Raw genomic sequence first — 27,871 nt, 5'->3', positions numbered from 1 at the left:
AAAGCAGCAAACAAAAAAGGCCACTCCACCCTATCAAAGGCCTTCTCTGCGTCTAAACTCATTGCCACTATAGGTGCTGAAACAGATTCTGCTTTGGAGATGATATTCATAAAGATGCGAGTGTTATCACAAGACATTCTACCAGGCATAAAGCCGTTCTGTTCAGGTTTGATTATTTGAGGCAGTACATGTTGTAATCTCATGGCTAGCACTTTAGCAAATAGCTTGGCATCTGTATTGATGAGCGATAGTGGTCTATAGTTTTGAACATGAGTAGAATCCTTGTCAGGTTTCAACAACACAATGATGTTGGCTTCAGTAAATGTACCAGAAATATCGCCTGTGATGATCAGGTAGGAAAAGAAAGAAAAGATATGAGATATAAGTTGTTCACGAAAGCAAAGGTAGAACTCAATCGGTAGGCCATCAGGTCCTGGAGCCTTGGATTTCGCCATGGAATTAAGCGCAAGTTCTATTTCATCCGCATCCAGAGCGGTATCCAACTGTCGCACACTATCATCAGAGAGAGTGTCATGAGGTAAAGAGTCCAAGTAATGTACAATATTAGGGAGAGAAGGCACTTCAGTAGTATATAGTTTGGCATAAAAATCCCTGAATTGATCTAGAATCTGTGCAGGGTCATTAAGTAATTCTCCATTTTCAGATTGAATGCAAGCTATATTTATTTTGTCATTCCTGCCTTTTAGATAATTAGCTAGGCCATGTCCACATTTGTTGGATTCAGTGTAATATTTAGCATGCTGAGCAAAAATTTGAGTGGCGGCGGTAGTACTGAGAAGACGATTATAGGAATATCTCAAGTCTCTAAGTCTAGAAAGTACACCCATATCAGAGGTACAGGATGTATGTCTCTGTTCCAACTGTTTGATATCAGATTCTAATTTTTTTGTTTCAAGCAGGGAGCACTTTTTTTTATGGGCAGCAAAGGATATAATAGCTCCCCTAATAAAAGCTTTAAAAGCGTCCCATATTACAGGCCACGTGCAAGATGAAGATAGGTTGTGTAGAAAATAGTCATCTATACATTTAGAGATATATGATTTAAAATCTTCATCTTGTGTTAAAGAGGTGTTAAATCTCCATTGTTTGTGAGGAACAGGTTTGCAGAAAGTATGAAAATCTAAATATACTGCAGCATGATCAGATACGCTAATTTCTTTGATATCTGACGAGTCCACATATTTAACTAGAGATTGACTGATCAAAAAATAGTCTATGCGGGAGTAAGAATTATGGGGACATGAGTAGAAAGTAAAATCAGAGTCATCCATGTGGGTTATTCTCCAGGGATCTACCAGACGGAATTGAGATATAATATCCTGCATCATGTGCCAATTTTTAGATTTTTTATATATAGTGTCAGATCTCCTATCCTTAATCAAGTCCTGGATAACGTTAAAATCACCCCCTAAAAGAAAGTGACAGTCTCTGTGACTATTGAGAATATCAGCTAAATCCAAATAGAATTGGACGTCATCCAGGTTAGGACCATATACGTTTAACAAAAGCACTTTATAACCAGCAATGTCCAGCAGAACCTGTGACCAGCGCCCTTGTATGTCAGATAAATGGCTAGATATAATAATGTCTGGTTTCTTGCGAATGAACAAAAGCACTCCATTTTTCTTATGTATGGCTGGTGAGAATATTACAGGGTGTGCCCAGGGAAAAGAGAAGGAGTTCGAATGTATATCATCCAGATGGGTCTCCTGTAATAATAATATGTCAGCATTGGAATTGGAAAGATAGTTCCATATTTTGGTCTTTTTGATAGGGTTATTTAAGCCCTTAACATTCAATGTAACACAGCGAAGTGGCATATGAGTGAATCAGATGAGACATGGACAAGATCTGATATCCATAATAAATATGATATTGAATACTGGCATCACAGTCATATCGCATAACACAGAAATGTGAGAAAATTACACCTGGGATCATAAATATAGGAGAAAAATGCAGCATTAATAGTGAATGCAGTGTGCAGATAGAAATAGATATCAACAAGAACAACATAACACAGTGAAGTAGTGGAACAAGGGTCAGATAGCCCTTCGAGATGACCTCATCACAGCTCAACAGCGCGCTGCAAAGAGACAATTATCAACATATTTAACATATAGTAGTTGAGATCAAACACAGTAATAGGGGAATCCCTTCATCTTGTAAGGCAAACAAAGCTGTGGAGGAAAACAGAGTGTTAACATACAGCAGGCAGCATAATACTCATCAGGTAGCATCAATTCTGGAGGGAGCAATTTTTTTCCAGATAGTCAGCGAGTTCATTCGGTGCTGTAAAATCTTTAGTGCAGTTATTATAGGTGACCCGGAGCTTCGCAGGGTACAGCATGCCGAACCTTGCTCCCAGTTGCTTGAGTTTGGGTCTGTATTCTAACAGTAATTTTCTGGCTTTAGCTGTCTGCTTGCATAGGTCAGGCACAAACAGTAAAGTGTGACCCTCAAATTTTATAGGAGTTTTCAGGCGAGCTTGTTGCATTATAGTCATAACTTGTGGGTATCTGAGCAGTTTAATAATGACAGGTCTGGGGTATCGGCCAGGATCTGATGGCTGGTGAGTGGGTATCCGGTGAGCGCGTTCTATTTCAAACGCGAGAGAAAAATTCAAGTCCAGAATCTGTGGCAAAGTTGTTTCCAGGAACTTAATGAGGTCACGACCCTCCCTAGCCTCAGGTAGGCCAAGGACCCGAAAGTTGTTACGCCACGCGCGGTCGTTGCTGTCGGCCATTTCCATTTCTAGCTGTGTAATGCGTTTAGCTTGGCGTTGTAACAGTTTAATATTTTCAGCATGCACAGCAGACTGATGTTCAACAGTGTCCATGCGGCGGTTTAAGTCGGTGAGTTCAGATTTAAAAGATTGAAACTCAGTTTTAATTTCGTCGAGGTCTCCTTTCATCTCACTCATTAGAGCACGCAGCGCCCGCATTTCCTCCAAGATGGTCGTCGCGGTATCCTCATCGAGTTTAGAGGGAGTTTTAGAAGGCGACGGAGGCTCGATGCTTCTTTTTTTCCCAGCTTTCGATGCAGCCATGATTCCCCTAATTAGAGGCAGCGAAAAGGTAGGGAAATAGACCCAGAAAGATATGTTGATCTCGATTCGGAGACGGATTCGCGCCGGAGCTATGAGGTTAGGCGGCCATCTCGCGTGGTGCTCGCTAGCGCCCCCCCCGGCCATTCATACTTTGATTCTTATGTGAGCCAAGGATAATGAAGCCATTGTGACATCACTGATGTGATTGGCTCTTAGGCACTGGTGGAATGAGGCATTATGACATCACAATATCTGCTCTGGATACCAGAGACTGTCATTCTGTAGTGTCTGTTTCTACCTCGGTCCTTCTACACCAGCATTCTTCACAGCAAATCTTGAGGGTTAGTGGTTGTGGCCATTCATACTCTGATTCTTCCCTCTCTCCTTAAAGAATGACATGAAGATGGTTTCCCGCGGGGACGGTGATGAATTTTGCAGAGTTTCTCCTGTCTCTCACCATTTCCATACCATAGCTCTGTTAGTGCACCTTTAGTTTGCTAGCACTGAGATTTTGAATGCAGAGCTCTGCCCAAGCACATAGCTCCTGTCCCGCTGCACCCCCTACCTCCTAGCACCCCAATCTGCCCACTGTGCAGGGGAAACAATGGATGGGAGTGATCTATATGTTCTGTCTCCATTGCATTCGGTGTGGCCACACTAACTGCATAGTGCCCCAGCACTAACAGTACTAAGCTCTGCTAGCGATTTTAGCACGCGCGCTAGACACTAACACCACCATTGAGCTGGCGTTAGTTTTTACGCGTAGCGCAGGGAGCAGCACGCGCTAAAAATGCTAGCACACCTTAGTAAAAGGAGCCCTAAGTGTTATGCTACACTCACGGCAATCTGAGGAGCCCTAAAACTGAACAGTGGTATTTTGGTCTCGGCGTTAACCAATCAGTTTGCATGAAGTAATTGGTTACAACTGTGATATATTTAAGAACGGCAAGATCCGAAGGAGTTGTGAATGATAAAGCAGAGAAGCTGGGAATTGAAGAGGAAGCAGTGGCGATTGGGTTTGTAATTAGAGAATGACACAGTGACAAAATTCATCACCGTTCCCGTCCCTGCGGATAACCGCGGGAAACCATCTTCATGTCATTCTTTAAAGAGAGAGGGAAGAATCAGAGTATGAATGGCCACAACCACTGACCCTCAAGCTTTGCTTTGAAGAATGCCGGTGTAGGACTGAAGTTGAAACAGACACTACAGAATGACAGTCTCTGGTATCCAGAGCAGATATTGTGATGTCATAATGCCTCATTCCACCAGTGCCTAAGAGCCAATCACATCAGTGATGCCACAATGGCTTCATTATCCTTGGCTCACATAAGAATCAGAGTATGAATGGCCACAACCACTCACCCGCAAGCTTTGCTTTGAAGAATGCTGGTGTAGGACTGAGGTTGAAATAGACAATAGAAAATGACATGGGATTATTTCCCACGGTTATCCATGGGGATGGTGATGAATTTTGTCACCGTGTCATTCTCTACTATGTATGAGAAAGAGAGAGAGACTAGAGTTACCAGATGTCCGGAAAAACCTACTTTTTGGTTTTCTTTAATAGTAAGCCACTTAGACATTTTATGATGGGCAGATATCAAGACTGAAATAAACCTGGCCTGTCCAGGTGCCCGGAGGGATTTCCAAAACCCGGCAGTTTGTCCGGGATTTGGAAGGCCCCGAGCTCAGGGCCATGGCTGGAGGACCTCTGCACTTGCACAAGACATCATCATTCCGATATCTACGCATGCGCGGAGGTCCTCCAGACGTGGCCCCAATTTCAGGGAAGTAGACATGAGGTTCGTGTGGAGGCGGACTGGGACGGAGCCAGGTGTTTTCTTTTTTTAAAGAGAAAATCTGGTAATGCTAGTGGGGACCCAGGCTATGGTGATAATGTGAAACAAAGAGGCAATGCCCCTTTGCTTCACCTATCAAGGTGAAACCATGCTTTGGGAAGGAAGATTCGCAGAGGCACCTTAGCGAACTAATTTAGAAAGGTTTCTTTGGCTACAGACACAGAGTAGGAAAAAGGCCGTGGTATGTTAGTTGCTAAGAGAGCTATTGCTGAACTGGGAGGGGATTCCCCCCTCCTCCACAACCCAAGTTCCTGCTCAACTGGAAAGTACGCAGGTGAAGCTGGGCTCATTTAGAGCACTGGCCTTTGACCTAGGGGCTGCCGTGTGAGCATACTGCTGGGCACGATGGACCACTGGTCTGACTCAGCAGCGGCAATTTTTATGTTCTTATGTACAGAAAATATTAGAGATGTGGAAAAAGAGGCAACAGAGATCTCCTCTGCTGGCTTCTTACTTTTCAGGCTGGCTCCCAGATTTAATGAAAATTTTTTGAGGCCTGCTCTAAGAGAAACCATGCCAGTTTGGACAGTCTATCAGTATTTTATTTGTAGTTTATGAAGCTTACAAAGACTAAATGTATACCCTAGAGGAAAGGAGGGACAGGGGAGATATGATTCAGACGTTCAAATACTTGAAGGGTATTAACATAGAACAAAATCTTTTCCAGAGAAAGGAAAATGGTAAAACCAGAGGACATAATTTGAGGTTGAGGGGTGGTAGATTCAGGGGCAATGTTAGGAAATTCTACTTTACGGAGAGGGTGGTGGATGCCTGGAATGCGCTCCCGAGAGAGGTGGTGGAGAGGAAAACGGTGACGGAGTTCAAAGAAGCGTGGGATGAACACAGGATCTAGAATCGGAAAATTATAGTAAATATTGAACTAAGGGCAGTACTGGGCAGACTTGCACGCTCTGTCTCTGTAAATGGCTATTTGGGGGAGGATGGGCTGGGGAGGGCTTCAATGGCTGGGAAGGTGTAGATGGGTTGGAATAGGTTTGACAGAGATTTCGGCAGTTGGAACCCAAGCACAGTACTGGGTAGAGCTTTGGATTCTTGCCCAGAAATAGCTAAGAAGAAAAAATTTAAATTGAATCAGGTTGGGCAGACTGGATGGACCATTTGGGTCGTTATCTGCCATCATCTACTATGTTACTATTTAGATTTCTTAGTGCAAATTTCATGTCCAACAGGTGGCAGGGAGTAAAATAAATCTAAATGATGCATTCAATAGCTGGTCTGCCTGTCTGTGGTCAGTGATGGTACCTAGAAGTGCTGAATAAGGCTCGGTCTTCTTGGGAATGCTGGGGCCAGTTCTTTGGACTATCTCTTTGTGCTTTCTATAGCATTATAAAACTGATAAGTAGGAATCATAGATGTAGTTTGCCTGCTTACTTTTTGGAGGGAGGAGCAAAGGATAAGGAAGCCACATTAGCAATTGGGGAAGGGGACCCAAGTCAGCATTAATACCTACAGCATTTAGGGGCAGGGCACATCATCATGCCCACTCCAACTACTGCTGTGGTAGAAATAGTATATGTAAGTTTCTGACAGATTTCTCCAATATAATATGTCCAGCCAATCACTAATTTCAGAGATGGCATCTTCATAACTGCTTAACAACAGGAAGCATGAGCTAAACACTGTTCATATGGTGACACCCAGTGGCTGATGAGGGAGAAGCACTGAAGGATCTCTCAAATGCAAGTGGGCACTGCCATGCTTATATTCCACACTGTAGTCGAGGGGGGCTGAGGAAGAAGAAGCAAACACACTGGAAAATGTAAATGATGGAAAAATGACTCAAAGGCTGATGACACCATAGTCGACAAATAGGCATACCCTTTCTACAAGTCTGTTTCCATCAGATGATAGCCACCTAATGACGACTAAAATGGTTAAGGGCTGGAGAAGTTGCCGTACAGTGAGAGATTAGAGAAACTGGGCCTCTTCTCCCTTGAAAAGAGGAGACAGAGGGGACATATCAAAACATTCAAAATACTGAAGGGAATAGACTTAGCAGATAAAGACAGATTGTTCACCCTCTCCAAGGTAGAGAGAACGAGAGGGCACTCTCTAAAGTTGAAAGGGGATAGATTCCGTACAAATGTAAGGAAGTTCTTCTTCACCCACCCACGGCGGGAGGGAGGGGCCTCAACCGACTGCCCTCAGGGCCTCCTACCGCCTGCTGCTGCCTGACCTAGCTGCAACCAGTGGACTCCGGCAAAGCACAGCCATCATGACACCACACTCACTCATACCATTGGCCAATCTGGACCAACACAGGGAGCAGGAGGCAGCCTCGCTAACCACCTCCCGTGTCACTAACAGTTCTTCAGGTGGGAGGGTGGGGAAGGGACCTGGGAGAGCCCAGGTGTTGCTCCCTAAAGTTGGCACTGTACAGCCAACATCCCGCAGCTCAACTGAGGCCTAAGCCACAGGAATATCTCTCAACTGAGGTCTAAGCCGCAGGAATATCTCTCAACTAAGACCTAAGCTGCAGGAATATCTCTCCTCTGTGGCCCAAGCCACAAGAATCTCTCTCCTCTGTGGCCTAAGCTGCAGGAATCTCTCTCCTCTATGGTCTAAGCCGCAGGAAAATTTCTCAACTGAGGCCTAAACCACAGTAACATTTCTCCTCTGAGGCCTAAGCCACAGGAATATTTCTCTTTTCTAATCCAGGAAACTGAAGCCGGTAGCTGCCAAGCCTGGCTCAAAATCACCATAGAATCCAGGAGCTGTGAAGAACCCCTGTGGTTCAGAAGGTCCACGTTCAGTAGGGTAAGGGACCTGGGAGGCCCAGATTTTACCCTGAAGAGGGTGAGGTAGGGACGCTGGGAGGGCCCAGGTGTACCTCCAAAGCTGGCACCGTTCAGCCAGAACACCCCTTCTTCCAAACATCTAGGCCTGGAACCGAAATCCACAAGCAGAAGCCAGGAGCTGTGAGGAGGAACTAGTGCTGCCCGATTCACGATTCGAATTGGTTCACCGATTCACTTCGGGTGAATTGATTCGAATCGTTTTAAAACAACAAAAAAAATTGGCCTCCCAATTCGGTAACTGACCCTCCCCCCTCAAGCAGAAGCAGCAGCGCTGCCTCTTGCTGGCTGGCCACACCTGCTTTAGAGGGCGAGGGTCAGTCGGGAAGTGCTGGTGTCCGGCTTCCCCCCTGGCCTCCTGCTGGTGTCCGGCTTCCCCCCTGGCCTCCAACTCATCCATTTATCTCATTTCAGCAGCCTGCAGCGAGGATTGCTTGTGCTAGCGATCTCTGCAAGCTGCTATAGGCATTCCGAACTGTTTCCTCTGCTGCGATCCTGCCTCTGACGTCAGAGGGGCAGGACTGCGGCAGAGGGAAGACAGCTCCCAAGGCCTATAGCAGCTTGCAGAGAAATACCAGCAGACATGATCTGGAGCTCCTTTCAAGATTTAGAATGGAATAATTATATCAAACTATATAACAAATACTCTAAATCATACTGCAGTCTGGATTCATGTCCCCCCAAAATTATGAAAGCGGCTCCTTTAAAATTTAAACTTTTTGCTGAATTACTTAGCTCATAACCTAAAAAATGGAAAATTCCTCACTAATAATGGTCACATAATAATAACCCCAATTCCAAAAAATAGCAAAGAATCATCAGCACTGGTAACCAACTATAGACCAGTAGCATCCATTCCATTTATTGTAAAAATCATGGAAGGATTGGTACATACCCAATTGATGGAATACCTTATTCGGAATACCTTATTCGGTTCTCTCACATGAAACTCAATCTGGTTTTAGACCTTTATTGCGGCTATCTTAGATAATCTACATCTCTTGTTTAGTAAGGGCCTTAATGCCCTGATCATGCAATTTGATATGAGCTCTGTCTTTGACCTAGTTGACCATGGGAAAATGCTACAATGCCTAGATGCAATTGGTATTAGGGAAGAGGTGCTGGACTGGTTTTGAGGCTTCCTTATGTCCCGTACCTATCAAGTACGATTCAATTACGATCTCTCCGATACCTGGAGCAATCCATCTGGCGTACCGCAAGGATCACCACTATCCCCATTGCTTTTCAATGTCTACATATCCTCACTAGGTGCGCAATTGACCCAGCTGGGGATAAAATTATTCAGTTATGCAGATGACTTCACGATCATCATTCCATTCACTAACTCTCTCTTGGAAATTACTCCCAAGGCATCAGAAGCACTAAATTTGATGGAGCAATGGATGACTGAATTCAAACTGAAACTTAATTCAGAAAAAACAAAATTTTTTGTAGCTTCGCCACACCTGCTTGACACCAAAACACCGCTATGCATCAATAACCTCAGTTATCCTATTCAATCTACTATGAAGGTATTGGGTATAACACTAGACCAGTGCTTAACCATGAAGGACCAGGTAGACTCCTTAATCAGAAAGGGTTTTTCCACTCTCTGGAAACTTCGATCCATTAGAGCATATTTTGATATGTCAACATTTAGAATCCTGGTACAATCCCTCGTACTAAGTCAACTTGATTACTGTAACATCGCCTATTTAGCAATTTCCCAAAAGAATATGCGACGATTACAATTGGTGCAAAATGCAGCGGTCAAACTGATTTTCGGGCTGAAGAAGTTTGATCATGCGACACCTTACTACCGACAGCTGCACAGGCTGCCGATGGAGGCATGCGTGAAATTTAAGTTCGCCTGTTTCTGCTTTAAAGTACTATATGGTCTAGCCCCTAAATACATAACTGACCTTTTCTCCTTCTCAGCCAACAGACATAAGAGAAGTTCACATTCGAACTTCATTTCCCCTCCAGTCAGAGGATGTAAACTCAAAAGACACCATCAACACCTTTTCTCTCATCAGGCAGCATTATGGGGTACAGATCTAGAACAATTGCTTACGCCTACTACTTATGGGGAATTCAGGAAACGCCTAAAAACATATCTGTTCCTGAAATATCTAGGCAATTGACCCGTACAACTCTTTCTCCTCAATAAATGATCCCTTGAGCTGTTAATCACTAGCTTCCATTATGTTAAGTTCAATCTATTTCTACCACCTTTTAATCTTTGTAAACCGCATAGAACTTCACAGTCCTGCGGTATATAAATTGTTATTATTATTATCTCCACTTGCTGGTTGATGTATGTAACCACACTAGTCTCTGGATTCATCTGCTGTTGATGACAAGGAAGAGAAATACCAAGCACAGATCTTGGACAGAAGGGTAAAAGAAACAAGGGTCCTACTACCATAGGTTAGAATGAGCGATCCTTCATGACATCAACAATGGCCACACGTGTATTACAATAAAGTTTACATTCCAGCTCTTTATGCCCACTCTGTTTTGACATAAGAGGCAACCTAAATTAGTTTTGACTGTTGTAGTACAGTACATCACATTGGGCTTGAGTTACTAACATGTGATAACAGGTATTACTGACTGCAGGTCTCATTATACAGTCAGATGTGTTTACTAATAATGTCTTTTAAGTGTTAAAATGGGGGCACACACTTTAGTAAATCTAGCCCATTGTGCATAGTCTGATCAATATTTTGGAGGCAATAGAATTTAATATCGTAAATGTGTGTTGTACTTCTAATAAATATTTCTGCATGGCATCACTTCAAAAACCCTAATTAAATTTGGTACGTTAGTATATGCATAGTGGTTGATGAAACTGTTATCCTGAATTGTTTGTTTTATGATATCTTATGTTTTAATTAAAAAAAAAAAAATTGCTCTGAAGATGCCACAGTTGTCTTCTAAAATACATTTTCTTAATTTAAATTTGAAATACCACCTTTCTTTAAAAAAAATACAACATAAATAAAATGTAGGTATGGATTAATTGCTAATACTATGCTTATGCTTATGTGCCCTGAACCAGATAGCCAGGAAGGAGGGGAGAGGGTTGTAGGGTTAAGAGTGTCAGGGAGGGGAAGGGAAGAGGTTTGGAGGGGTCTGAAGTAGAGAATGACATGGTGACCTTTTCCCACAGCTAACCGCAGTAATGGGTAAAATGGATCTGTTCACCACCAGCATGGGGACAAACCATTTCACCGCTCCGAAGAGTGGTAAATAGCTTTGTTCCCATGGAGAACCCCACCCACCACAGCTCCCCGATATCCCCTCGTGGGTCAAGCAGCACCAGCCCAGCCTGCCCAGATCATTATCTCCTGAGCTTCTGTTTAGGCCTTATATGAGAGATCGTTTTATCATTGACCAAAGCTCCCACCATCCTCAGCTTTATCCATGATTATGGAAAGTTTTTGCAGCTTCCCCCTCCTCTTTCCCCATTTATGAACCTTCTTAGGAGCACCCTTCTGGCATGTATTGGCTTTTTGCAAAGTTGACCTAGTGGGTCTTCTAGAAGCTGATCCCCCTCCCTACCCCAAGAAAACATCATTTGCACAGGACAACGAACTAGAGAGCTGCATGTGAATGGGGATCATGGGATTTGCTTTGGGATGAAAGAAGTTGCCACAGGATTCCCCACAGGAGTGTATTCAAAATCTCTTCTTTCTTAGGGGGTGTGCTTCACTTGCACTCAGGAATACTGGTGATAATAATCAGATGGAAAACAAAATGAGACAAAAAAAGAATCAGTTACATTTATTTCACAACAAGCAAAACAAGCTACCAGCACAGCACTAACATAGAAATCAAATAGAAATATTAAACAAATATCTTAATTCCTTAGAACTTTAGGTGTGGATGAAATTTGAAACATTTTTAATCAGCTATGGTGAACTACATGTCAGACTGCAGAAATTCAGTTGCATTGGTTTGGTTTTGTTTTAATTCAGCACACCAGCAAATATGCAACAATTTGTATTAAGGCTGGGACCAGGTATTTAAACTCATCAGTTCTCTTGTAGTTTCTATTATTTCCTTTCCTTATTACACAGGGAATTGCCTAGATTCGACAGCCACCCCTCATTCACGTTTACCCGAGGTGAGTGAAGGGGTAGATCTGGCTTCTAGGTTCCTCTGCTTCTAATACAGAGCTCCCCATTTTCTTGCATGGGGAAGCAATTGTCTCAGCTTTCCTACACCACACTTGCAAAGCAATATTTCTACCCAGAGACAGTAGCACAACTACTCATATACAAAATGTTTTATATTGAAGGCCTGAGAGTGGCTGCATAGCACTACACAGCACTCTGAGATTATAACAACTCTATGGGCTGAAGTTCTTGGGGTTATCACACACCAGGACTTTGTTCCCTCACCACAGCCACAGAAGAGATCATAGTACTTGTGTTGCCAGAGGGATAAGACGTAATCCCAAATAGGTTAGTTTTTTTCTTTGTCATTAAAAAATGCAGATATTACAGGTGGATGTGGATATCATTAAGACCTTGCTGTACCACCTTGAATACCAAGAGCTACCCAATGCAGCGAGTTCTAAGCACCCCTTTGCTCTAATTGAACAAAAGCAGGTAGCGAAGAACATTTTCGTAACAATACAGAAAATTCAAGTACCAGGTCTTCACATAAGATGGTAATGAATGGCCATCTTGCAGCTTGTATCTGATGCAGCAGTCCCATAAGGAGCAAAAAGTAAATACAAGAGAGTCAGTACTGCGGGGGTTGCTAGCCTTCCACCATCCTCTTCAATACGGCCCCCAACCCTCCTTTCGCAACTTGCAGCGGCGTCTTCTCTTCTTTATTGCGAATGTATAGACTTGCACCGTGCCCCGCCAAGAGCTTTGCTTCTTCGATTCTCTCTTCATCGCAGGCTAAGTGACTGGGACACAAAAGCACACTATTACTAACCAGAGTCTCCGCCATGGAGAGGCAATAGCATTTGGGCATCAGTGGACAAGATCGAGGTGTTAAGGCCCTGGCCCCAGAGAGCAGATGGCTGTGGGTGACCCCTACTCATTTCCACTATCTCAAGGTTTCCACCCCAGTCCTGTCAGCACTAAATCTCAGTGCTGCGAGGTCAATATGAACAAGAAAATACACAGTACATGAAATAAAGGAAGAAAAACACTACTCACAGTGGTGTGTTTCCCTCCGTGTCCTGTATGTTGGTCGACGCCTTGTGCTTCAACAAAAGCTGAATCATTCTTAGATTTCCTTTGGACGCTGCCCTGTGTAATGGAGCTGCCTCAAAATGGTCAGTTGCATCTGGATTAGCTCCGTTGCTTAACAACAGAAGTGCTATCTGGGTGAGATAAGAGCAGAGCATCAGGGGGAGTTTTACACGGCCTTACAAAGCCATATCCTGCAGTGAAACGACAAGGGTTAGTGGCGTACCTCATGCCTGTTTTTGGAGGCTGCGTAATGTAATGGAGTGCAGCCATTCTGATTGACTGAGTTCACTTGTGCACCTTTGCCGACGAGGGCTTTCACAATGTCATCACGACCAGCAGAGGCAGCAATATGCAGAGGGGTCCAATCGGCCTGTTGGGAAGTATAAGATGAGAACAGACATCAATATATGGCAGATCCTGTTTATAGAAGTCCTCTTTTGGTCTCCTGTGGACCCAGCAGGTACTTTCGCTTGCATCTTGCCAGATTTGCCATTTTGAAAGAATTCCTTTTCCATACTCAGATTTGCTTTCTGCTTTTAACTTTGTACATGAACAGAAAAAGTCAAAAGAAGGGAATAGACTTAGTAGATAAGGACAGGTTGTTCACCCTCTCCAAGGTAGGGAGAACGAGAGGGCACTCTTTAAAATTGAAAGGGGATAGATTCCGTACGAATATAAGGAAGTTCTTCTTCACCCAGAGAGTGGTAGAAAACTGGAATGCTCTTCCGGAGTCTGTCGTAGGGAAAAACACCCTCCAGGGATTCAAGACAAAGTTAGACAAGTTCCTGCTGAACCAGAACGTACGCAGGTAGGGCTAGTCTCAGTTAGGGTGCTGGTCTTTGACCAGAGGGCCACCACGTGAGCGGACTGATGGGCACGATGGACCCAGCAGCGGCAATTCTTATGTTCATTGCTACTTAGGCAGGAAACATTTGCTAACTTGACTACAGAAAACTCTTTGCCAGTAACCAAAATTCTTATGTTCTTATGACACTGGATGCATCTGCTGGTCTTCACAGACTACATCCAGTGTACACGTGGTGTGCAGAGATACTGCACTACACAATCAATGTTTAGCCTAGACCTAAGTAGAATCCTTGCATGATATTACAAGCTGGTGGAAACATGAAAGTCCCTCAATTCTCCATTAGTTCATGTTCAAATTTAGACTGAAGCCCTACATGGACAGGAAAATATCTAATGTACCTGAATAACACACCTTGAGACACCATTAAAAAACATTAGCTAAATCCAACAAACTGCAGTCCTAAGTAACTGACAATATGAAACATAATCTAACACATGGCACTGTATCAAGCCACAATTTTTCAGGGTACCCCCCCCCCAAAAAAAATATATATATACCTGGTTTGGTTACTAATGAGGTTACTAATGACAGCCTGGCATACTCCTTATGCTTTTTTTGAGCACCAGAGTAGCAGCACCTGGGGCATCAGGCCCTCTTAGACCCCCTGACCCCTGAGACTGCACCCAAAGGCCTTGGGACAAGTTCTAATCCCCTGGAGGTCCACCAGAGCCTCCTGAATGCCCTTAGAGAAGGTCTGAACCAAACAAAGCTCAAAAATCCAGACGTGAGCCCCTGAAACCACATGGGAATGAAAGCACCACACCTGAGATCCAGGAAGCCAAAAATTGGTCCAGAAGGGAATGCAGAGTCTGGTGGCAAATAGCCACCATTCCCACTAAAACCCACTCCCTGATCACTCCCTCCAACAAGTGCTCCAAAGGCTGCATTTGCAGCAACTACTTGGAGTCATGAGTGTCCGAAACTGACTGCTCCTTTTCATAATGAGGGCAGTAGGAGCCAACTATGTTGCCGATGTGCAAATTCACACAACCCCCAAACCTACACCCTGCTGACATCTGTTCCATGGCTTCCGCTACACCTGGGCTGCGGAGGCTACAATGAGTGATCCCGTTTCCTAGCTATGTGAAGCTTCATTGTTCTTTTTTTTTCAAAATAAAGGGGACTCTGCTTTAAACAGTCTCCATTTTTCCCAAAAAGTCTGGCAGACAGAGCTTCCGAGGTAGGGGTGGGGAAGGAGCCAAAAAGAAAAAGGAGATACACTTACCCCACTGGCAGGAATCCCTGGGGCCACTGCTGACTTTGGTATTTGAAAACACCCCAAAGGCTAAGCTCAGAGCTATGAAGGGCAATACCACTCCAAGCTCAATGGAGGAAGTTCCATGAATCAATCCCCAGGAGCAGATGCCAGACTAGACATCACAATTGCAGAATATGATCTAATGAATCAGACTAGAACTGCTGCAGACAGAAATTGCTAAGTGTTCTAGGCTGCACCACTCGTAACATAACAGTACTCTTATATACCGCTACAACCTCACAGCTCACTAAATATTCACATTTCTCTGCCTCTTATCTACTAGTAGCGGAGACACAGCTCTTTGGTCTGGACTAGTCCAGTAGGATGATAAGGAATTTAGGCCTAGATTCACTAAACTTACCGATCTGGATCGCAGTTGGGCGATTCATGGCCGGTTTTTGCTTAGCGACCGATTCACTACAGATTCTACATGCAAATTATCTGATCGGACGCATGCCCACTAGCGATCCCATGGATCGCTTTAAGAGCGATCGAAACGCATGGGCAGAGTACACTTTTTGGTTATTGATGCAATTTATGCATGCGCTAGCTCTTCGTCCTTTACTACGTAGTTAGTGGGCGGGGGTTTATTCGTGCACATCATTGGCGGTGAATTATTTTTCATGGTCGCAGTGAATTTTTTTTAGTGTAGTCAGACATTTATCGAACAAGACACACTTTAAAACTGCAGGGTCGCAATGCTTTATGTAAAGTTATTTTACAGTTTTATTCTTAATTTTAATGGTGGTTTTATATGGAGTTGTAACCTCGATACTGATATTTCTGGGCAGGAGAATCGGCAAGGATAGTAAGCAACTGGTCTTCAGAAGTTGCTTCTTTTCAGATCGGCAAACCCAATTGGTGTTTCTTCTTCTGCTTAGTGAATCGTTGGCTTCCTACTTTTCATGCCATTTCCCCTCATTTGCATGGGTGGATCGGATCAGAGATTGATCACACAGTAGTTTAGTGAATCGGGTACCATTGGGTACAGGATCGGTAAGTTTAGTGAATCTAGCCCTTAGTCATTTATTCATTTTTGCAACTCACTTTTCTTGTTTTATGTTTCATCTATTTATTTTTTTGTCACCCCCTCAGTCTTCCTTTGACAAGCTAGATTCCTTTATTTAAAATACTCACAATCTTATATTCTAATCTAATACCATTTAGTTCAAGGCGATTTATATAAAAAAGAAGCCATAATAATTTTATGGGAAAATACAATTCCTTGGAAAAAAAAAAAGATATCCTTAAAATTCTTTAACTAAAAGTACTAACTTTACAATCTATCATATATTCTATGAAATCTTCAATAACTAACTTCTGTCCTTATTTGCAGGGAAGCAGAGGCCCTCCTTAAAGTTACAATGTAGTTTTTAAATTACTAGAATTTAATATGTATAATTTTATCACCCCTGCTGTTTGACTTCAAAACAAAGGATTCAAAGGAACGTATGGCTTTCATACATATTCAATTTCTGAATGGCATATAAAGCTGAAAATCTTACATCATCTTTAGAATTCACTGGAGCACCCAAGCGCAGCAAATAATCAACAATGTCTGTATGTCCAGCCGAGCAGGCCCAGTGCAATGCTATTCTGTTATCCTGCAGGGGGGGAAAAATATATCACACCTTCATACAGGAAATGTGAATGAACAAACAGAAGAAAAATCATGCCGAGTCAGAACAAGGACTACCAAGCCCAGCATTCTCTCTCTGACAGTAGCCAGCCCAGGTCACAAGAAGTAGATCTATTTCCCATGGTTAATTTGCAAGACTGAGCAACGATTCTCCCAAGTCTGCCTGGCTAATAGTTTTCTATGAACTTTTCCTCCAGAAACCTGTTCAATCTTCTTTCGAGTCTTGCTATGTTGGTCACCTTGAGGACATCCTTTGGCAACACATTAACTATGTACTACTACGTAAACAAAAAACTTTTTACGATTTCTTTTCAACCTGCTGGTCATCGATTTCATGGAGCATCCTCTTGTTTCTATGTTGTTTGAAAGTTTAAACAATCATTCCCTATTTAACTATTCCATCTCAGTTAAGATTTTATGCATTTCCGAGTCATCTTTTCTTCAAGCTGAAGTACCCCAACCTATTTAGCCTTCTTCATGTTGTCATTCTTGGTATCTTTTCTTATTCTGCTTTATCGTTTTTGAAATGGCATAATCAGAACTGCACACAATTTTCAAGATATAGTCATATCAAGGATCTATACAGCAGGACCAATAGGAATAAAGTGAGCCTGTGGCAGATAACATGAACTAACCTTTAGTAAAAAAAAAAAACACCCGTCCTAACTCTTATTTGATTAGTGCATGTCATTTATAATGTACTAGCTGAACTCTCTGCCCATGACATGTCTCCTCCAATAAATATTTCTAAAAGAAAACAAAAATCAGTAACTTCTGGGTTAGAATGCCAAACAGGTAAAAGAATGCAAAATGCTCTAAGCCAGGGGTGTCCAACCTTTTGGCTTCCCAGGGCCGCATTGGCCGAAAAAAAAATTTTCTGGGGCCGCGCAAATGCTGCAGCAAGACAGAGGGAGTGGCAAGATGGTAAACACCCAGGGGCAGGAGAAGAAAACACTGCATCGCCTTTGACAAGGGCCGCACAAAAAACTTCACGGGGCCGCAGGATGGACACCGCTGCTCTAAGTGTTCTGTGTTAGTCTGTTAGTGTGCGCTAACCACACATTAAGGGCTTCAACGCTTTTCAGAGGCTCAGTCTCTAGCAGTATTCAAATCCAAGCTAAAGGCCCACTTTTTCAAGGCTGCTATCAACTCCTAACTCCCACTTAACATAAAATTATTGATGCCCATCCTATTGTTCTCTGCAAAAAACTCCTGAATCCCTAGACAATATGGCTTGTGTCTGTGCAAATTAGATTGTAAGCTCTTTTGAGCAGGGACTGCCTTATTGCATGCTAAATTAGGGTTACCATATGGCTCCAGAAAAAGGAGACCGGATTGAGAGCCATCCGGGTTTTACTTCCATTGTGAGCAATGGAAGTAAAACCCAAATGTCTCAGTCTGTCCTCCTTTTTTCTAGAACCATATGGTAACCCTAATTTAACATGCATTAGGCAGTCTCTATTAGTTGCGCACGCCTTTCAGCACTATAGAAACGATAAATAGTAGCAGTATGACCCTACTACGTCTGTCGAAAGTACATTAGCCAGAAAAATTCAAAAAGTGCATATTTTACTCGCCGGTTCCCCTTTAGCTTCATTCAGGCTGCACCTCTTTCCCACCTGGCATTTTAGGTCTAGGATAGTTTTGAAGCCTGACGTGCTCTGAGCTTTCTGGACTACCAGAGACTGGCAAAGTCAATAGGGCAGTACTCTACTACTACTACCATGTTTCCCTGAAAATAAGACAGTGTCTTCATATTCATTGCCCCAGGTACACTAGAGTTTGAGCCCTCCGGGTCAGATAGGGAAATATGATAAAGCACCTGAATGTAAAACCACTTAGGAAATAAGTGGTATATCTATATATATAAAATCGGAGGTATGTATGTGTGTATGTATGTATGTGTGTGTGTATGTGCCGCGATCACGCAAAAACGGCTTGACCGATTTGAATGAAACTTGGTATGCAGATCCCTCACTACCTGGGATGATATGTTCTGGGGGTCTCGCGGCCCACCTGCACACATGGGCGGAGCTACAAACATAAAATCAGATTTCACCCATTCATGTCAATGGAAAAATGTAAAAAGCTGCCATTCTCACAGTAATTCAAAAACGGCTTGACCGATTTGAACAAAAATTGGTATGCAGATCCCTCACTACCTGGGATGATATGTTCTGGGGGTCTCGCGGCCCACCTGCACACATGGGCGGAGCTACAAACATAAAATCAGATTTCACCCATTCATGTCAACGGAAAAAATGTAAAAAGCTGCCATTCTCACAGTAATTCAAAAACGGCTTGACCGATTTGAACAAAAATTGGTATGCAGATCCCTCACTACCTGTGGTGATATGTTCTGGGGGTCTCGCGGCCCACCTGCACATGTGGGCGGAGCTACAAACAGAAAATCGGATTTCACCCATTCATGTCAATGGAAAAAATGTAAAACGCTGCCATTCTCACAGTAATTCAAAAACGGCTTGACCGATTTGAACGAAACTTGGTATGCAGATCCCTTACTACCTGGGGTGATATGTTCTGGGTGTCTCCCGGCCCCCCTGCACATGTGGGCGGAGCTACAAACAGAAAATCAGATTTCACCCATTCATGTCAATGGAAAAAATGTAAAAAGCTGCCATTCTCACAGTAATTCAAAACCGGCTTGACCGATTTGAACGAAATTTGGTATGCAGATCCCTCACTACCTGGGTTGATAAGTTCTGGGGGTCTCGCGGCCCTCCTGCACACGTGGGCGGAGCTACAAACAGAAAATCAGGTTTCACCCATTCATGTCAATGGAAAAAATGTAAAAAGCTGCCATTCTCACTGTGACCAATTTGGACGAAACTTGGTATGCAGATCCCTCACTACCTGGGGTGATATGTTCTGGGGGTCTCGCGGCCCACCTGCACACGTGGGCGGAGCTACAAACAGAAAATCAGATTTCACCCATTCATGTCAATGGAAAAAATGTAAAAAGCTGCCATTCTCACAGTAATTCAAAACCGGCTTGACCGATTTGAACGAAATTTGGTATGCAGATCCCTCACTACCTGGGTTGATAAGTTCTGGGGGTCTCGCGGCCCTCCTGCACACGTGGGCGGAGCTACAAACAGAAAATCAGATTTCACCCATTCATGTCAATGGAAAAAATGTAAAAAGCTGCCATTCTCACAGTAATTCAAAACCGGCTTGACCGATTTGAACAAAATTTGGTATGCAGATCCCTCACTACCTGGGTTGATATGTTCTGGGGGTCTCGTGGCCCTCCTGCACACGTGGGCGGAGCTACAAACAGAAAATCAGATTTCACCCATTCATGTCAATGGAAAATATGTAAAAAGCTGCCATTCTCACTGTAATTCAAAAACGGCTTGACCGATTTGAACGAAACTTGGTATGCAGATCCCTCACTACCTGGGGTGATATGTTCTGGGGGTCTCACGGCCCACAACTCTATTTTGCTTGCTCAAGGGTGGGTTCACCCAAGAATTTATATGTTCTTGCTCCAGGAGGTGAAACTAAAATTGTTGTTTATAATCACGTTTTGCGTTAGTTGTATTGTATTCATTTTGTCAAATATTTCACTTTATAATTTGAATATTGTACTTTTTATTAAGCTGTAAAAAAATACTTTCATTCACCACTATAAAGTATCTTTATTTGAATCCATTTACAGTGTTATTGCTATAATTAAATACCCGTGCAACGCCGGGGCATCAGCTAGTAAATAATAAAATAAAAATATTAATTTTGGATCCAAAAAATGCCCTAGGGCTTATTTTCGGGTGATGTCTTATTTTTTTCATGTACAACTATCATCTCTCCCTTCTTCTCCTCCACCCCAATCCTCTTTCCTTTCTCTCCCCCACCATGCAGCAGAACCCTTGAGCAGCATCTTTCTATCCCTCCCATCCCCCCCCACACAGCAGAACCACGTTGACCCTCCCACCTCCCTCCAAACGGCGGTGTCGGCAGCACTTTAAACAGGCTGCTTGGCCACCTTCTCCCGCCAGGAGGCCTTTCCTGTGCTGCGTCGCCGATGACATCATCAGTGATGCAGCAGAGGGTAGGACCGGCGGGAGAAGGCCGTGAAGCAGCCTGTTTAGAGTGCTACCGACGCCGCTGTTTGGGGGGGAGGTATGTCAGTCTCACGGTGGGAGGGTTGGCGGGGTTCAGATGGGAGGGAAAGTTGCTGCCCAAGGGGATGGGGGGGGGGGGGGGTCAGCACTGCTGCTGGAGAATCCAGGGATGGAGTCGGGGACATTTGGGAGCGGCTTCAGGGGCAATCTAACTAGGCCTTATTTTTGGGGTAATAATAATAACAGCTTATATACCGCAATACCGTTAAGTTCTATGCGGTTTACAATAGATTAAGCGAGGTACAAATTGATTGAATTTAAGAGAGGGAAAGAGGAGAGTTAATAGGACCGAAAATGGGTAGGTCTTATTTTCGGGGAAACACGGTTTTTATAGTTTCTATAGCGCCGAAAGGCATACGCAGCGCTGTACATTAACATACAACACAGAAGGCCCCTGCTGAGAAGAGCTTACAATCTAATTTGGACAGACGCTCACACCAGGAGCCGGTTCTTCTCTCCTCCCGGTCCCGGCCTCACCTGGTCAGTCCTGGCGACCAGAGACCTGTCCGCTTGGATCTGGCTCTTCAGCTCCTCCAACTGTCCCTTAAAAGCCAGGTCACAGACCTCCACATCCGACACTGACCCCTCCATGGCCCGTTAGCCTCTCGCGCCGTCGCCCTCGCGCCTTCTCCCAGGCTCCGCCCTCGGCGCCCTCCCTCCAATCCCAAACGGAGGAAGCCGCGCCACCTAGCCAATCATCCGGCGCTTTCAACCTTCCTTCCCCCACCGAGCTCGGGCGTCCCTGAGTGGCTCCCTGGGAAACGTAGTTCCCTAGCAACGAGAGGATGTGGGGGAGGGGGAGAGAGAGGAAGTGAGTGGCAGCCGCTTCCGGCGGCTCGGTGGAACCTGCGCGCCGCCCGTCGGTGGGCTGTGCGGCGGGAGCCCGGACCGCTCCTCCCGGTCTTTGTCGCAGGATGGAGGCAGGTAAAGGCTACGGTGGTCCCTCGTCCCAGAGCCGGCTGGACCGTGCCCCCCCCCCCCAGCACAGGGTGGCACAAGCTGCTGTTGTTAAACTGGGCTCCTGTCACCGTGGGGGGATGGGGATGGTGTGCAGCGCCTTTCTTTCTTTTGGGGGGGGGGGGGTCTGGGGGGGTCTTTCCCGGGCTGTCGTTGAAAGCACTTTGCTTTGAGGTTTTTGAGCGTGTTTGTTTTGCTAAACACTCCGGGAATGTGAAAGAAACTTTTTTTTTTTCCCTTCCTCGTGAGTCCTACACGTCACCGTCCCGGAGACGGTGACTAAATAAGCCGCTCAAAGAAGTTGCAGGCGGGGGAGCGGATGGTACACCCAATGGAAAAGACCCCTCCTGGGCCACAGGAGGTGTTTGCTCAATTCAGAGGGGGGGGGGGGGGGGGGATTGCTCAGCACCTTTATTGTTGCATCCAAATTATGCAAATGTAGGAACGAGTCAAAAATAGCTAAGAGCACACAAGAGAAATTGCCCAGGGTACTTGGAGTTAGCAATCAATTGACTAAATAATGAAGGTGAATTATCAGTTTCTGGGGAATAACCTTTAGATTTCACTTTAGGTTTTCACCCGGTCACTACCCAAAAACAACATAATAATATAATAATAATACAGTAAAACCTTGGATTGCAAGTAACTTGGTTTGCAAATGTTTTGCAAGACAAGCAAAAACATTTGATTAAATTTTAACTTGATATACAAGTAATGTCTTGCGATTCAAATACATACAGTATACACACATCACAACTGCAAGAGTGTAGAGACTTTACAGTCTACGGCCCAGAAATATCAAAGAAGAGACAAGTTAATCTAATCATGTATTTTTTAATGAGTATAATTTATGGGCAAATTGGATGTACTGCTGCCATTTACTATGTTATTATGAGTGTTCTAAATGAGCGAGGTCTTGCAATACAAGCACATATAGTATTTTGTATTAAAGTTTTGGGGTTGTGGAACGAATCATCTGAGTTTCTATTATTTCCTATGGGGAAATTCTCTTTGATATATGAGTTCTTTCGATTACAAGCATGTTCTGGAAAGAATTATGCTTGCAAACCAAGGTTTTACTGTAATTTTATTTTATTTTTTTTAATTTTTAATTTTTTTTAATTTATTTATAAATTTCAAATTAACAAATCAAGATAAATCTTGTACAGAAAGTGATTACAACAAAAGAACAAAAGAAACCTCATAAATTTACATAGAAACCAAATATTGTATAATATCTCAAGTCCACCATATGATCCATGATGTAGAATAAACGGAACTAATAAAGAAATATTAATTACAGATAATTGGTACGTGGTTAACTGATGTACAGGCGTCTAAAATCTTGAAACCCTCATTCTTTCCCTTTCTCCAGGCGGGACAAGGAGAGAAGGGCCGTCAACTGGTTTGGCTCAAAGAAAACATATTTCTGAGAATTATATTGAACTATGCATTTGCAGGGATGACGAAGATAGAAAGTTCCCCCAAGAGCCAAAACTCCAGGTTTTAATAATAGAAACTCCTTTCTGCGGCTCTGTGTCTCTCTTGCCAAATCTGGGAACATCTGTATCTTTAAATCAAGAAACTTTTTCTCTTTATTTTTGAAGAATAGTCTCAAGAGCCAATTTTTATCCAAGGTAATAGCCAAGGTCACAATCAATGTAGCAGGTGTTGCAACTTCTTTATCAGATAGCTCAAGTAAAGCAGATACATCAATTGGTCCCTGAGTTTTTTCTTGAAGATCCTGATTTTTATTGGGTAGATAATAGACCTGGGTGAAAGGAGGTAATGAATCTTCCTATACTTCCAATATCTCCAGCATATACCGCTTTAACATTTCTCTTGGAGTCACTGTTGAAACTCGTGGAAAATTAATCAATCTTAAGTTATTATTCCTAGAGAAATTTTCAAATGTCTCTATCTTCCTTCTTAGATTTATATTGTCCTTAATTAAAGTATCCTGAAGCAACTTGGAAGATTTAAGTTGATCTTTAATACTCTGGATATCTAGTTTAGATTCTCCCAGGTCTTGTTTTATCTGAAGAACTTCTTTCTCTTGAGTTTTTATTTTCCCCTCAATTTGAAGATGATTAGTATTTACTGTTCTAACCAAATTGGCAGTCAAATCCCACAAAGCCTCCAATGTAACTTCTTGGGGCTTTACAATATTAAAAGTCTGCAAGTTTGATAGTAAGAAATTAGGCTCACCAGCCAAAGGATCCTCTCCTCTCCGTTCCTCCTGTGTCAGGGTTGGCCCCAGCGATGTAATGTCCTCATGTGCACTCAGGCTCTGCTGCAATCCGTGCGAGCCTGAATCGGTATTTGTCTCGCCGTTCCCTGCAGCCTCTGGGTGGGAGCTCATGCCGACTTCCGGCTGCCTCTCCACTCCCGGGGAACTGGTGGCTCGAGGGTTGGGAGGAGGGATTCTTATGTCGGGGCTCAACGAGATCGCATGAGCCCGAAGAGATGCCTCCAGTCCGTTTCCAGGAAGTGTCTCAGCCGGGGGCGACACCGACGTTCCTATGGCGCCCTGCATCCATCTCAGCAACTCCTCAATATTACCAGAGGAGGCTATTCCGGGAAGCCGCGAGGCCGAAAAGACTCCCTTTCCTCTCCTCTTTAGCATGGTCAAAAATCTGCGGTGAAAAATCGCTAGAAAAAAAGTTTTCCTAAGGTAAGGTTTGCGGGCAGTTGCTCAGTAAACCACAACCGCGGCCATCTTCCATGGTAATGTTACTAATTACTGTAATTTTATTTTTATATACCGCCTAACCAGCAGTTCATAGCGGTTTACACAATAGGTACTCAGCATACAATATAATAATAACATCATACATAATAAAATTCTAAATAACTAATAATCACCATCATTTTTTTCTTTTTATATGATAAAAAGTGCTCAGTGCAATGAGAAACTTTTGAAACATTCAATATAAGTGTCGCTGTGATTCCTGAGTAGAAACAATCAATATAAAAAGTTGCAACCCTCAATCAAAAAGTTGCTTTAACTTATCTGGAGATGATTGCATCTATCTAAAAGATATAGGGTGCCTTAACTGAATGCAGCCAGGTGATTAATTTTTTTTTTCACCATTTCAGTAGGTTGAGCTTATTTCTTTCTATCCATCTGGACAGGCAACAGTCATAAGAGCCAGCTCTGTGGCTGCTGAGCATTCCCCAATATTTAACAAGCTTCACGTTTGGGTACAGGGACAAATAATTTGTATTGTGTTTAACACTACCTGATCATTTTGAAACATTGGTATCTATGACGACAACCATCATTCTTTGGTCAAAACAGTAAAAAAAAAAAAAATCATTTTATTGATTTGCTCTACATTTAAATTGCATGCTTTTCAAAAAGTTAATAGCTAGACAAGCTGTGTAACAACTGGTTGTCTTGGTCAAAAGTTTAGAATGCCAAATCTTTTTTGGGGGGTGTTGTTTCTCTGTCATACTAGTCTGCTTTTCCTTTAAGCCTGCTGTGCTACAGAATTTAACAAAACAAAAACAATACTGCAAGAAATGTACAGGGTGCTGGAATTTATTTAATTGACAAAAAATAAAAATCTAAAAACAAAGTACATAAACTGCATAAAAAATGTTTATATATCCAACCCGACTGGTCCCAATATTGCTGTGGACCAGACCCAACATGGTCCGTGTTTCGAAGAAACACTCCTTTCTCAGGGGTCCCTAGTATTGGTACACAAAGGGCTCCTTTTACGAAGACGCGTTAGCGGTTTAACGCGCATAATAGCATGCGCTAAACTGCCGGCCGTGCTAGACGCTAACGCCAGCATTGAGCTGGCGTTAGTTCTAGCCGCATAGCGCGCACTAAAACCGCTAATGCGGCTTTGTAAAAGGAGCCCAAAGTATCAGAAAACCAGAATGGATAGGACAAACAGAATCAACAATAAATAGGCAAAGAAGTCTCCTTTCGAATAATAAAAGAACAAGAGGGCATTCAGAAAAGTTGAAAGGGGACAGATTCAAAATGAATGCTAGGAAGTTCTTTACCCAACGTGTGGTGGACACCTGGAATGCGCTTCTAGAGGGCATAATAGGGCAGAGTATGGTACTGGGGTTCAAGAAAGGATTGGACAATTTCCTGCTGGAAAAGGGGATAGAGGGGTTTAGATAGAGGATTACTGCACAGGTCCTGGACCTGTTGGGCCGCCGCGTGAGCGGACTGCTGGGCACGATGGACCTCAGGTCTGACCCAGCGGAGGCATTGCTTATGTTCTTCTGGGAGAGGAGGAGATAGTGGATGCTGTGGATGGACCATTTGGCCTTTATCTGCCATCATGTTTCTAGGTTTCTATAACCATAAAGCTCTATGACATCACAATGCAGGTGCAAAGAGCCTTAGCCTATAGGAAGAGGAGATGCAAATATTAAGAGCCTTAGCCAATGCGCTTCCAGAGAGCGTAATAGGGCAGAGTACGGTACTGGGGTTCAAGAAAGGATTGAACAATTTCCTGCTGGAAAAGGGGATAGAGGGGTATAGATAGAGGATTACTGCACAGGTCCTGGACCTGTTGGGCCGCCGCGTGAGCGGACTGCTGGGCACGATGGACCTCAGGTCTGACCCAGCGGAGGCATTGCTTATGTTCTTATGTAAAAGCGCTGCGCTCTGTGAGTCAAAGTGCTACAGAATTTTCCACACTTTTTCACTTTGGGAAAAATATTACACAATTTCAGGAAATTCTATAAATTCTGGCTAAAGTTAGGTGCCTATATCAGTGTGCCTTAGTGCGTATAATTGGCACGTAATTCATAATTGAAGCTAATTGAATATTTGCATGCAGCTTGGTACATGCAATTCCATAAAAGTTGAGTGTCTTGTCCAAAGTGCTTGTGGACATGGTCAGTGGCAGATCGTGGGTTTTATTTTTTAATTATGTGCTTGATTATAGAATTTATGCGCACAACTTAGACACAGGCATTTAGGCCAAGAAAACCGTGGCATAAATAGGATGCGCCTACATATTAGGACACATGCTGACACCAAGCGTGATTCTATCTTTTATAGAACTGTGCTTAATGCCGCCCCAATTTTTAGGCTCCTTTGTATTTTATTTTTTAATGCATTCTGGGCTGCTTTTACAAAGCTGCGCTACCGATTAGCGGTGCAGTGTGAAGAAGCCCATGGAAATAGAATGGGTTTCTCTGCGTTCAGCGTGCTGCTAATCGGTAGTGCAGCTTTGAAAAAGGATTTATATTCATTTTTTGTGCTATTTTCCTAATAAACGATCAATATGGTTTACAGAATATAAAAACCACCCAAAAAAATCAGAAAATAAAGCATAAACAGCAAAGATGAAGTCCGGATAAATCCAAATAAATATAATCAGACAGGGATGAAGAAAAAAAATGCTTTCATTTTTTTTCAAAGCCACATAAAAATTAGGCACTGATCATACATGTATGCTTGTGATGGAAAGTAGAAGGGATTTGATATACCACCTTTCTGTGGTGGTACAGTCAGTTGTGAGGGACACAAGTAGTAACCTGGTTGAGTGCAAGGTCCCAGTTGTTTGACTTAGTAGTGCTGAATCACTAGGCTACCCTAAAAAGTCAAAGGATGAGCTATAACAATAGAATAGCATAGTACCAAGTAAGTCAGCATTCTGAAATTCTATTTGAACATTTTAGGTTTACATTCAGTTTTATGCAAGTACGAGAACCAGATCACGGGCTTTTCAGATTATCTTGAAGAATTTCCTGAAACAGATGAACCTGTGTGGATCCTGGGACTACAGTATTACGTTAAAGCAGGTATATATGTAACATTATGCATTGTCTGCAGAATATTTTCTTGATTTGGGATGTGAAACTTTCCTATGCATATTGTAATTCAATTTCAGTATTTTAATTTTGAATGAAGGAATCCCAATAGGTATATAAAATGTTGATAACATGGAACTGTAAGAAACTGTTGCAGTGCATTCTAAAGTACAATATCCAGGATGTCCTGTGATTGTTACAGACTCCTCAGCCCTGATTCTATGAAGTCCGCCTGAAGTTACGTGCC

The 27,871-nt window shown here is 43.2% G+C and overlaps 2 protein-coding genes across 4 annotated transcripts in view; one reads left to right on the top strand and one right to left on the bottom strand.

Moving 5' to 3' along the window:
- Positions 1-11,514: 11,514 nt before the first annotated feature.
- PSMD10 (proteasome 26S subunit, non-ATPase 10) lies at positions 11,515-21,592 on the bottom strand. Its single transcript, XM_033944507.1, has 5 exons — positions 21,355-21,592; positions 16,599-16,697; positions 13,191-13,337; positions 12,932-13,098; positions 11,515-12,675 (listed from the first exon to the last, which is right to left on the bottom strand). The coding sequence occupies exons 1-5, from the start codon at positions 21,466-21,468 to the stop codon at positions 12,522-12,524; spliced, it is 681 nt and encodes a 226-aa protein (XP_033800398.1). The 5' UTR covers positions 21,469-21,592; the 3' UTR covers positions 11,515-12,521.
- A 25-nt stretch (positions 21,593-21,617) lies between these two features.
- Positions 21,618-27,871, top strand: part of ATG4A (autophagy related 4A cysteine peptidase) — a 34,534-nt gene continuing 28,280 nt past the window's right edge. For 2 of the 3 annotated variants that reach the window (XM_033944505.1, XM_033944504.1), the window contains exons 1-2: positions 21,618-21,801; positions 27,493-27,615. In XM_033944505.1, the coding sequence (XP_033800396.1) occupies positions 21,792-21,801; positions 27,493-27,615 (133 nt within the window). In that variant the 5' untranslated portion in view covers positions 21,618-21,791. The remainder of the gene's footprint in view (positions 21,802-27,492; positions 27,616-27,871) is intronic. The other variant, XM_033944506.1, reaches the window with a different exon arrangement.

Source organism: Geotrypetes seraphini, chromosome 5 (genome assembly GCF_902459505.1).
Source record: "Geotrypetes seraphini chromosome 5, aGeoSer1.1, whole genome shotgun sequence".
NCBI classification, from domain to species: domain Eukaryota; kingdom Metazoa; phylum Chordata; class Amphibia; order Gymnophiona; family Dermophiidae; genus Geotrypetes; species Geotrypetes seraphini.
Note: the sequence above shows the minus strand (reverse complement) of the source record. Positions and strands in the feature narration are given on the sequence as shown.